General features: G+C 39.7%; 1 protein-coding gene and 1 pseudogene across 2 annotated transcripts in view; one reads left to right on the top strand and one right to left on the bottom strand.

Annotated features, from left to right (window-relative positions):
• The window catches only part of GPR89A (G protein-coupled receptor 89A), an 84,173-nt gene that overhangs the window by 36,936 nt on the left and 34,145 nt on the right, over window positions 1-13,092 (bottom strand). For both annotated transcript variants that reach the window (XM_058695393.1, XM_058695386.1), the window contains exons 3-7: window positions 12,935-13,038; window positions 8,037-8,143; window positions 7,500-7,601; window positions 1,322-1,442; window positions 334-414 (exon numbers count right to left, since the gene is read on the bottom strand). In XM_058695393.1, the coding sequence (XP_058551376.1) occupies window positions 334-414; window positions 1,322-1,442; window positions 7,500-7,601; window positions 8,037-8,143; window positions 12,935-13,038 (515 nt within the window). The remainder of the gene's footprint in view (window positions 1-333; window positions 415-1,321; window positions 1,443-7,499; window positions 7,602-8,036; window positions 8,144-12,934; window positions 13,039-13,092) is intronic.
• Window positions 942-1,005, top strand: LOC131505745 (U4 spliceosomal RNA; annotated as a pseudogene).

Here is a 13,092-nt window from a genome sequence, read left to right on the forward strand (position 1 = left end):
TTGTAAAAATGAATACGATGAAACTTCCTGTTATCATCAATTCACAGTCACATTTTCTTGTTGAGAAATTCTAAAAGTACATGTTTTTTAATGTTTATTTATTTTTATTTTTGAGACAGAGAGAGACAGAGCATGAACGGGGGAGGGGCAGAGAGAGAGGGAGACACAGAATTGGAAGCAGGCTCCAGGCTCTGAGCCATCAGCCCAGAGCCCGACACGGGGCTTGAACTCATGGACCGCGAGATCGTGACCTGAGCTGAAGTCGGACGCTTAACCGACTGAGCCACCGAGGCGCCCCAAGAGTACAGGTTTTTTAATGTGCTGGTATCTTACCTTTTCTTTTTGCTGATGATCATGTCTATGGTTTGGAGCAGTCGCCGTTCCAGGGCGAGGATATCTGCATCAGTCACATTTCTATAATAAGCACAAACTGTTAGCAATGTTTTGGGACCCCATCCTTGGGCATAATAAATACAAGGCCGCTGACAAACACATAAACCTCAATTGTTACCCAGTAATTGAAGGACCTCTTTCTAGAGAATATTAACATGATTATAATAAACAGAAGTCCTTTTGCTGCCATGTTTTATAGCTAATATTTTTTGCAGTCTCAGGGTAGTGGAAGGTAAGTGGCTCTCTTATATAGTCTTTCTTAGCTCTGATCCAATGACATTTTTTAAAAATATTTTTAATGTTTATTTTTGAGAGAGAGAGAGACATTCATGAGCGAGGGAGGGGCAGAGAGAGAGAGGGAGACAGAGAATCTGAAGCAGGCTCCAGGCTCCGAGCTGTCAGCACAGAGCCTGACATGGGGCTTGAACTTGGGAATGGCGAGATCATGACCTGAGCTGATGTCAGAAGCCCAACCGACCGAGCCACCCAGGAGCCCCTGATCCAGTGACATTTATGAGGTATCCGTAAGCACGCCTGCAGCTTGGCAAAGCTTTGTGCAAGGGCAGTCTTGTAGCCAATGAGGTTTATCCGAGGCACAATTAGTGCTACTTTTGGGAGGAAGCGATTGACTGAAGTTGGGATTAGCTCGCACTGCTGTCCACAAGAAATGTGCCTTTAAGAGGAGGTAGAGGGTCTGAGTGAAACAACCATTTTAAAAATAAGTGAATGTAGGACAAATAAGGACAAACAATATAAGTGATAAGACTTATTCAGGAAGACTCCTAGGATAATGCCCATAAGGGCAGAGGGAAAGAATAAAAAGTCTGTGTCACAGATCTAATACTTAAGTATTAATGATGGCAGCATGATATCACGTACGTATGCATGAAGTCATAGGAAGAAAGAAAAGAGACGAAGTTCTCTTTACCTGAGGAAGTAGGACATGTACGTGTATGGGCAGTTGACAGCACCAAATCCAGAAAGAAGAGCCATGAGAGTCACACCGATCACACCTACCCGGCTGATGAGCTGTTCTATGGACAAAATCCCTAAAAACATCAAAGCACCTTAATGTCAGCTAATAAAGATCAAATGTACTATGAGAGGAAACATCACGAAAAACATCAACTGTTACATACAGCTTATGTAAGCCAAATTTTAATTATCAATATGTATATCTTCCATAATAAATGTATAAAAGTCTGTTGATTTTCGTCATATCACACATGCTTCTAGAATCATCTACTGGGTGATGGTAATAGTAATAATTATAAGTAACACTCATTGATTGCTTACTCAAGGTAGTGTGAACACTAACAGAGCAACGCACTTTCAGTAAAAGCTTTGGTAAAAAAAAAAAATATATGTATCAGCAAAGTTAAGTCTGCTGGAGATTTACTTTGCAAAGTAGCACTTTGCACTATAGTTACTGTCAATATATATATATACACGTGTATATATATATATATATATATACACACATACATACATATATATATATATATACACATATATATATACACATATATACATATATGTACACACACACACATTTCCTCCTTAGGTCATAAGCTCTTTAGGTCTTAGGAGCTTATGTTTTATTCATTTTTGCCAATAAATACATAAGGCATCTAACAAATGAGCTGACTTTATACGTGAATGTACTTCAAATGCAAATATGTGAGTTTTTCATGATCAGTTGCATTCTAATTATCAACTGTTTCCTATGATTTGAGAATGCTGAAAGTCTGTAGGTAAAATAAATGCTGTTGAGATCTTGGATAAATGAGAGAAGGCAATGCTGAAGAACAAGCCAGGAAGTTTGGAAGCACCCGACAAAACTAGCTTTGTTTTTACTCCTGTTTCTAGGATGGGATCCACTTCAGCATTATCTACTCCTATGGCCTAACACCAGAGCTGCCATGCAGGAATTCTGTTGGCTTTGGAACCGAAATTCCAATAATCATGTTCTCTTGCTCTTGTGTTTCCACTACACCATTTTAGAGCTCTTTGTGGCCTCTGGTCTCTTGTCTTTTGCTTCCCCCTACCTTCCATTTCCTTCTTCACTGAGCCTGACCTCCAAGCTTGCTTGCTTGAACTTCTCTCACTAGGACTCTGTCCCCACTGTCCTTCTGAAGTGCTGATCCTGAAAATTCCCAATCCTGGATCAATCTGACACTCGGTCTTCCCTGTGCCCGTGCCTGAGATGCTAAAACTGCTAAAACGCGTCCCGACGTTGGTGCCATTACAGATTTAGGTCTCCAGTCTTAACTACTGAGGAATCCTTTTCTTTTTTTTTTTTTTTTTAAATTTTTTTTAACGTTTATTTATTTTTGAGACAGAGAGAGACAGAGCATGAACGGGGGAGGGTCAGAGAGAGGGAGACACAGAATCTGAAACAGGCTCCAGGCTCTGACCGTCAGCACAGAGCCCAACGCGGGGCTCGAACTCACGGACTGCGAGATCGTGACCTGAGCCGAAGTCGGCCGCTTAACCGACTGAGCCACCCAGGCGCCCCCTGAGGAATCCTTTTCTTGCCCTTGGTCAACCATCTCTCCCCACCCCCCTTAGCAGATAATCTTTAATCCATTTTTTCAATCCTTGCTCTCCTTAGCCAATGCCCTCATTACTGAAGTTATTGGTTATACCACCTTCACTCTACTATATTCACATCTGCAATCATCCTCCCACCTTGTCCCCCTCTAACAAGACAGTGTCCAAAGCTAAGCATTCTACTTGTATTAATTCATTTGCTCCTCATTACAGCTCTATGAGGCAAACAGTATCGAAAACCTCATTTTACAGATAAGGAAATGGAAGCACTGAGGAGGTAAATTTTGTCAAGGCCACACAGCTAGCAAGAGGCAGAGTTAGGCTTCAAACCCAAGCAGTGTAGCTCCACAGCCTATGCTCTTAACCATTACTATAATATGGTCATGAATTTTCTTCTGGTTGCAAAACCCAATGACATTTCCAATCCTGCCTTTATTTGATCTTTTATGACACTGAATCATTGCTACTTAAAATTATTTTCCTTTCTTGGCTTTCATACCATTTCCCTCAGTTATCCCTTTTACTTCTCTCGTATTTTCTTGGTCTTTCTCTGTTCATAATGGGCCAAAATAATCTTTCATTTCAGTCTATACATTTTTCCATGGGTGGTACTGCGCTTTTCCCCAGATTCATCTAACGACATTTAGCCGATGGTGCCTGATTTTTTTGGATTCCTGGAGTTATCTCCCTGAGGACTCCTAAATCCATTCTTTGTCCTAAATTGCTGACCTCGTGTATCCAACTGCCTACTGAACATCACTTTGGATGTGCACAGGCACTTCAAATTCAACATACCTCAAGTTCAACTTATCTTCCCCTTTCTGCATTACCTATCCTAGAAAATGACATCATCAAGTATCTAGTCACCATGACAGAAAAATCTACACCACTAGTTTCCATTCTGTCTCTTACTCTCTAATGACTACACCAGGCTTTTTTACCTCAGGGCTTTACCCAAAGTCTCTGGCACCTTCTTGCTGGGTCTACCTTTGTCTTGTCCTTTAAATCTCAGTTTAAATAATTCCTCAGAAAAGCTGACTCTAACTGCTTACATGTAATTTGACATCTTTATTTGCATTGTTGTCTACCATAGCAACCTGTTTGCTCTTTGATAATGATCACGATCAGCAATCACTTGTTTATATATTTATTGTTTAGTCCTTCCTGCCAGAGGGTAAGTTGCTGGAGGGCAGAAACCTAGTTAGTTTGTTCATGGTTGAATCTCCAGCACTAATAATAAACTAGGTGCTCAGAAAATATTTGTGGAATGTTAAATGAATGACTAAATCCTCATCCAAATTCTGTTGATTCTACTTCCCACATAATTCTTTACATCCTCTATTTTTTTAATGTTTATTGATTTTTGAGAGACCGAGAGAAAGAGAGAGAGACAGAGACAGAGATGGTGTGAGCTGAGGAGGGCCAGAAGGAGGGGCAGAAAGAGAGGGAGACAGAATCCGAAGCAGGCTCCAGGCTCTGAGCTGTCAGCACAGAGCCTGATGCGGGCCTCGAACCCATGAACTGTAAGATCATGATCTGAGCCGAAGTCAGATGCTTAACTAACTGAGCCACCCAGGCACCCCTACATCCCCTTTATAGGAAGGAATCCTGCCTTACTGATCTTTGTTTTTCTTACTGCCTGTCACATGGAAGGTGTTCAGTAGATGTTTATTGACTATGGGTACATAATTATCATCTGGTATCATAAAAAAGTCCAAGGGATTAATATAGGTTACTAAATGTAAAAAAACTAGAAAAATGTCCCCTCTACTTTTATTCCCTTTAAGGTAGTGCCCCTTTATTAAATATCTTTTTCTGGTCTAAATTACTGTTTAGATACTACTGACTTCATCCTAGCATTTCTATGAAGGTCAATTATTATTTGTTTTCTAGCTACTAGATGGAAAGTCTGATGAAGTGACATGCACAAGGCCATCTAACTGTTGCCATTTGCTCACACAGACTCCTTTTAGCTTCATGTACTTTCTTAGCCTCTCTTACCCTTTCTCACTGTTGAATGCCTTTCACCTTTCCTAGGTACAGGCACTGCATGAAGGAGTATTTTCACGGACATCTTTTCATGATAGGCAAGGCCTGGGTCTTGCAGTCTTCTGTGGTCTCCACAACAATGAACCATACTGGTTGTTGGGGCAGTCCTGGACAAGCTCTACGATGGCAGGGTAAGCCTGGCTGCTTCCCATCCATTGCCTAAACTTTGCTTCCTATTTACTTCTCTTAGTCAAATGAATTAGACACCTGAATATTCAGACATAAAACCAAAATGCTTATTTCCTGGAGGAAATACTAAGGAAAGACTAAAAGTGAAACTCTCTCTCTAGCGCTTCCCCCCAGTAGCTTCTTTAGGATATCCCTATAGGATTTAGAAATAAGGACAGATGAAGATCCAAAAGATGTGGTGGTCTTTATATTCCCTCAGGCCTGGTCTGGCTGTACAGGTCATGTGAACTGACTGCTCACAAGGAGAAAGCTGGAGACAGGCATCAGAGTCTCTCTGGGCTGTATGTGACCTGTGCTATCACTGTAAGCATTGGGGTCCTTTTAGAATTCTTGTCCCTCTTGGGTTTATTTGAAACCGTTTATATGAGATCTGTATTATCAGGGCCTCTCTACTCCAAAATCTTTCCCTACACGGACATGTACATGTTAATCATATTAGCAAATCCTAAATTCCTATCCAGAATGTCATATTCTTAAACTCATCTACTACCTTGGAGAGACAGAAATTGCTTTTTTCATTCAGTAATGCAATAAACACGCATTAAACACTTTATGTGCTAGGTTTCATACTAGACACCAGGGATGCAAAGACCAGTAAGATGGAGTCTTTGTATATTGATGGAGTCAAGTATATTGAGGTGGGAGCAATTAATACCTTGTAATGATGGCCAGAAAAATCTTAAGAGGAATGAACTGACAGGAATTCAATACTGAAAGAAAAGGCATTTTCCACAAGGAATGTTGAGGCTGACAGAACAGCTCTAAAAACTTCAAGTAATTTGGTAGGACTGGAGACAGGCACAGAGAAAGACAGCAATAGTCAGGCCATAGAAGGTCCTGTATGCCATGCTGAGAATCTGAATGCTTTTGGTAGCCCATCCTGCTTTCCTATAAATAGTATAAACTCCCTAATACTCTGTAATAAATCACTTTCTGCTTTAAACTAGTTAGATTCTGTTTTCTGCTAGAAGAACCCTGATACAATAGGAGAGTGAAATGAATAGATGTGTATTTTTTTAAAACCTCTGGTATCAAAGTGCCAGTATATTTATTATAGGTGGGCTTGCTAATCTATTTTAGATAGATTCATATATATATATTTCTGAAGTACTAGGACTTTTAGCTGAGAGACTATTGTTCATGGTTTTTAGCACAGAAATTATGGCTATATAATCTGCTCTTATATTTAAAGAGGTTTTTTTTTAAGTTTTTATTTATTTAAGCCCTACACCCAACTTGGGGCTCAAGCTCATGACCCCAAGATCAAGAGTCACATACTCTATCCACTGAGCCAGCCAAATGCCCCTGCTCTTGTATTTGAAATGAACTTTCTTTGTGTAAGAAGAGACACTGATTCCTAGAAAGCTTTTCTTTACCTACCAATTTTGAATGTTTATGTCACCGCTCTTTCCCAAAATGCATATATTCCCTAAAGACAATATTTATCATCATCTGAGCAGTGGTCATTTATCTTTTGGGGCTTAGACCCCTTTGGGAATCTAATAAAAGCTTACGGGTACTTCGCCTCCAAACACACACATAAATGTTTCCCTGTACTTCTGCATACGATATCAGGAGTTTTCAAAAAAATTTTTTTTAATGTTTTATTTATTTTTGAGATAGAGAGAGACAGAGCATGAGCAGGGGAGGGGCAGAGAGAGAGTGAGACACAGAATCCGAAGCAGGCTCCAGGCTCTGAGCTGTCAGCACAGAGCCCGACGCGGGGCTCAAACTCACAAACCACAAAATCATGATCTGAGCCGAAGTCAGACACTTAACCGACTGAACCACCCAGTCGCTGCATGGAGTTTTAAGTTAAAGACAAATTTTCCTACCCCTTACTCTCTTGAAGTTCATTCACCAACCTAAGGTGAAAAACTCCTGTTCTAAAATCATAGAGGTAGTTTCTTTCCAAAGCCAGCACTGAGACTTCCTAGGACGAAGGGAAGTTCAGTTCAAAAGCAGATCGTTTTTAGAGAAATAACTTGCTATATTTCCCATAATCAGAACTTTTTAAAAAAAAATTTTTTTTAATGTTTATTTTTGAGACAGAGAGAGACAGAGCATGAACGGGGGAGGGTCAGAGAGAGAAGGAGACACAGAATCTGAAGCAGGCTCCAGGCTCTGAGCTGTCAGCACAGAGCCTGACGCGGGGCTTGAACTCACGGACCGTGAGATCATGACCTGAGCTGAAGTCGGACGCTTAACCAACTGAACCACCCAGGCGCCCCAGAACTTTTAAAAAAAGTTATTGTTTTTCAAAATTAGAAAATGGTAGACAATTATTTCCCTCTCCCTGTCACATATTCGCTCACCATGTTTCGGGCTGAGAATGGGAAATGGGTCTCCTAGTTTCCAGAAGAAGTACATGAAGGTCAACCACAGGAGACAGGAGAAGAGCAGTCGCTGCCTATGCACTGAGGAGGAGGAGAAAGACTAAGGTTAAATGGATCCACATTAGAGAGCTTGCTCTACTTCCAGCTATGGAATCATGCTAACTACTATTTGACTGGCTTGTCCACTTGGCAAAGGAATGATGGAATAATACCATTTTTAGAGAAAGCGTATTTATCGTCGCAAGAGGAATTTGGCTGAATTAAGATGTGGGTTAGGGGAGACAGAACAGTAGAAACAGAAAGATAGTTGTGGCCACACAGGTGGCTTAATTATTCATTCAACATTGATTTTATGCCTACTTTTTAAAGATGCTGGTGTGGGGCACCCCCAAACAACAGTAGTTACTGAGAGTAATACAGAAATGAAACTCTCCACAGCCTCAGTCCCCACGAATCCTTGTCTCAATTGACGTGCTGACATGCGCAGGTAAAATACTCACGTTTACAGATACTCACATAGTCGGATGTTGCTCACAATAAAATAGCCAATGTAAAAAGGCACCATGAACACCAGGATCAGAAGGATTACGCACAGGTTCATTTTCCAGTGAAAATAACGGGAACTGAAATGAGTATAAAAGAATATGGCTAAGAGGGGAAGGAGGCAGCAACTTCCACTCTCTTTAGTCTTCCGAAAGATCTCTTGCTCTTTGAACTCAATACCAGATATATCCCATCCAATTAGTCAAGTAGGCTGTTACGGTCTGTTTGTTTATAGAGGTTAAAGAATAGATTATAAAGTTCTGAAAGGTATATATGACCATCCTAACTTCCTAAGAATTTTACCTATTCAAATGAGAATGTTAATGCTCTAGTTACATTCATAGGCAGTGTATAATAACCTATTAACATATACTAGCACTGGTAGAATGGCTATTGTTTCTCTTACCACTGGGAGGCTCATAAGAATTAAGAGAAAATAAATATTAATGGTAATATGTGCTATAAAGACATAAATATTTCTTACGTATCTTCAATATAAATAAACATTTGATTTTCATGACTACTTTAATGCTTATAAACTGTATTTTATTAACTGACTAAAATATTTTTAGGACTCTTCTAATGCTATGCCTTGTATTCTCATGACTTACACATTCCATAATCAGAAGCCTGTATCTCCCACTCCCCTTCACCCATTTTGCCCAATCCTCTACTGTGGACATTTTTTAAATGACAAATTTATTGAGATATAATTCACCCCTTTAAGATATAACTCACCCATTAATAATCCAATGGTTTTAGGATACTCACAGAGTTGGCAGCCATCACAACACACTTTAGAACATTTCATCACTCCATAATGAAACTCTATTCCCATAGCTCTCCTTTCCTCTCAACTGCCCCAGCCTTAGGAAACCACCAATCTACTTTAAGTCACTATGGATTTACCTATTCTGGAAATTTCATATAAATGGAATCATACAGTCTTGTGTCTGGTTTCTTTCACTTTGCATGCTATGCCATCTATCAATACTTCATTTCTGTTTTTTTTTTTTTTTTTAATTTTTTTAACGTTTATTTATTTTTGAGACAGAGACAGAGCATGAACGGGGGAGGGGCAGACAGAGAGGGAGACACAGAATCGGAAGCAGGCTCTAGGCTCTGAGCCATCAGCCCAGAGCCCGACGTGGGGCTTGAACTCACGGAGCGCGAGATCATGACCTGAGCTGAAGTCAGACGCTCAACCGACTGAGCCACCCAGGCGCCCCACTTCATTTCTGTTTATGGCTAAATAACATTCATTCAACATTCATTCATTCCTTTGCTGTCTTGAATAACTTGCGTTGGTGGGCAGGGCTAAATAACATTCATTCAACTGTATGGATATGCCACATTTTGTTTTCTCATTCATTAGTTGTGGGACATTTGGATTGTTTTACTTGTAAGCTATTTTTTTCTAAAATTTTTAACATTTATTTATTTCTGAGAGACACTGAGAGACAGAGCACAAGCGGGGGAGGGGCAGAGAGAGAGAGACACAGAATCCAAAGCAGGCTCTAGGCTCTGTGCTCACAGCACAGCTCTGTGAGCACAGAGCCCAATCTGGGGCTCAAACCCATGAACGGTGAGATCATGACCTGAGCCAAAGTCAGTTGTTTAACCGATTGAGCCTCCCAGGCGCCCCATTATTATAAACAGTGATGCTATGATCATTTGTGTACAAACTTTTGTGTGGACACGTTTCATTTCTTTTTATATTTATACTGAGGAGTGGAATTGCTGGGTCATATGATTACTATTTAATTTTTTGAGGACTGCCACTATTTTCCAGAGTGGCTGCACCATTTTACATTCTCCCCAGGAAGAATGCTAGGGTTCTCCACAAATTCTCCACAGCCTCGCCCACACTTGTTACTGTCTTTTTGATTATAGCCACCCTGATGGGTGTTAAGTGGTAGCTCATTATGGTTTTGATTGGCATTTCCTCTCAAATGGCTAATGACATTGAGTGTCGTTTCACGTGCTTATTGGGCATCTGTATCTTATCTGGAGAAATGCCTATTCAGATCCTTTGTTCTTTATCGATGTGTCTTTTTATTATTAAACTATTAACAGTTCTTTTTTTTTTTTTTTTAGCGTTTTATTTATTTTTGAGACAGAGAGAGACAGAGCATGAATGGGGGAGGGGCAGACAGAGAGGGAGACACAGAATCGGAAGCAGGCTCCTGGCTCTGAGCCATAAGCCCAGAGCCCGACACGGGGCTCGAACTCACGGACCGCGAGATTGACCTGAGCTGAAGTCGGACACCCAACCGACTGAGCCACCCAGGCGCCCCAACAGTTCTTTATATATACTAGATTGAAGTCTCTTTCAAGTGATTTATAAAAAATTTTTCCTCATTCTTGGGTTGTCTGTTTACTTTCTTGATAGTGTCTTTTGTATTTATTGATTTTTGAACTTACACTTGGGCCTTGTTTCAAAAAGTTTAGTGGTTAAGTGGTTTATGAGGATATATAAAATACAGAATGATGAAATAAACTGTAAGTAGGAAAAGAAAGGAAAAACATGGAAAATGATAGGTAAAAAAAGCAGGCTAGGCCTGATGACAGTTTTGAAAATGCAAACCATAGGATTCTGGAAACTTACATGAGTGGATCATAAATTTAGCTTTAAGCTTTCTAATGGTCGACATCAAATAGAAAATTTGATCAGTTAAACAAGTGACAGTGCTACGGGAAAAAACAATTGCTTCAAGGAAGCATAACTATTACTGAAATTATTACCAAGACTGTAATGAAATTTCTCCAAAGATTTCCTAAAGAAGAAAATGTGAGGGCAATTGACAATGTCTTCAACAACATCCTTTCAAGAGAAAGGTCAAAATCAGTTTCACTGGGCTGTTCCTTACCATTTCGCCTTAGTACAGGGGGCGGGTATCATAAAATAAAGAGCTATTCATTAAAAGCTACACTACAAAATGCCAATATCATTTAGTCTATATATACAGACAGCTTTTTACTGCTCTGGATTAACCCACTGTTACAGCATCTAGAGAAACAAAGACGCTGCACATTCTCTGGGCAATTGTACTTAGTATTTTAGCTCAACTTCTAAAAGCATCAGGAGACAGTTTGAAATGACAAGGATGACACATATTGCCAATTAAAAGTGAACCGCATGTTTTAACTGTTATATGAGCCAAGAGTAAAATGACATTCTCTTGGAAAAATTGAGGATCCTAACAAGATTATATATTTGAATAGGAGACAATACCACTTCTGCTTAGAGGGGAGTCAAAAAATACTCTTGGTTAGGGCCAAGATTTTCCTTTGAAAACTTCTGAACGCAGTCAACACACCAATATAATACATAATCAAGGCCCATATTTCTGTGACATAGTAGAGCCAAATGTTAGCATGAAAGAAATAGGGGTAACCGAACATGTCTTAGTTTACACAAACCCAACCCCCCCCAAAGCACCCAAAGAACAACCAGATTTTAGCAATGCAACTTCCTATATTCTTTAAGATAAACTATTTAAGAACTATACGTCAAAGTAACTGAGTTAAAGGTCTTCCTGTATGGATTAATTATAAATGAGTGAAAAGTGGGGACATCATCTACCAAAAACAATTTTGGTTTTAGAAAATATCTGAGGCACAGTCTTTTCTTTTGGCACTTAGATCAGTAGTCAGCAAACTATGGCCTGCCAGACACCTGCTTTTATAAGTAAGATTTTATTGGAACACAGCCATACTACACAGCCATGAACACAGCCATGAATTTGTTTATTCATCGCCTATGGGTGCTCTCATTCCACAGCAGCAGAGCTGAGGAGTTGTGATGGAGACCACATAAGCTGTGGAGCCTAAAATATTATCTGGTCCATTATAGAACAACTTACCGGCCTCTAGTTAGATAGCAGTGAAAGTTCCAGCTTGTGATAATAAAATTTAGTAATTTTTAAGTTAAAGAACACTGGTTTATTCTTGATAGTCACAGGATCTGTATCTTGCTCATCCAAAAAAGGTTTGAAGAACTAGTTTAATAGAAGAGGCAGAACATACTCTTGTTTTATCATATGATAAGCTTTTAATTTACCTATCAAGAGACATTAATTATCAACTCTGATTCTCAAAGGAATCTGAGAATACAGTCTAAGTCTCAAGTGTCAGGAGTCTGAAACAAGTTATACAGCTTAGCTCAGCACCGATTCCTGACTACAGAGTCAAATGCCACCATATTCTTGAAAGATTTTTCCATGCAGTGATAAAAACTACACAGGTCAACACAGAATAGCTGATATACTCTACACACAATGGCCTAAAAAACCCCAAGCTTCCTGTTTAACAAGAAATACTTTGGACTATAACAAACAACATGTCTGTTATTTGGAGAGGAATAGGAGTTGCTTTTTAAAAACGCTTTAAAAAAGACTTTAAATTCAATCAGACTTGACCAGGCCTGTGAAATCAACAAAGGTAGTGAGAGCTGGAGTTCAGACTTCAGAGAAGCCCATACAGAACTAACTGAGGAATTCTGATCTTTTCAGGTAGAGATTTTTTTTTCATTAGCACAGCAATGTGAAAGGCCATTACCAGGATTCAAAGAGCAGCCTCAGAACAATAAAAGTTCTAGGAGTGTAGCCTGGGACCTAGGCTCTCTCTCACAGCCTCATTCTCAATGAGCTCAGAGCTAATGGTCAGATTTCTTTTTCCCTATTTCTCACGGTCTGTGTCAAACCAGCTACCAGGTGGCTGGGACCCATATTTGCTAGGATTCTTATAGTTACTGAGACTAAACTAACTGCATGGTAGAATTTTTTCAGCTATGGGATTCAGGTAAGTCTTCTACCATAAAGAAATCTTACAGGTCTCTTCATGAGAAGAGCTAATTAGTACTCACTCACCTGCTATTCAATACTTTTAAGATTTCAAAGATGATGAGCTCAAACATGGTGCACGAAAATGCGAAAGTCACAGAGAAGATCACCTGTACCACATATTGACGTACCTATTAAAAGTCAAATACAGAATACAAGTCATGCCCTTGTGCGAAATATTGAAT

This window comes from Neofelis nebulosa, chromosome 2 (assembly GCF_028018385.1).
Source record: "Neofelis nebulosa isolate mNeoNeb1 chromosome 2, mNeoNeb1.pri, whole genome shotgun sequence".
Lineage (NCBI taxonomy): Eukaryota > Metazoa > Chordata > Mammalia > Carnivora > Felidae > Neofelis > Neofelis nebulosa.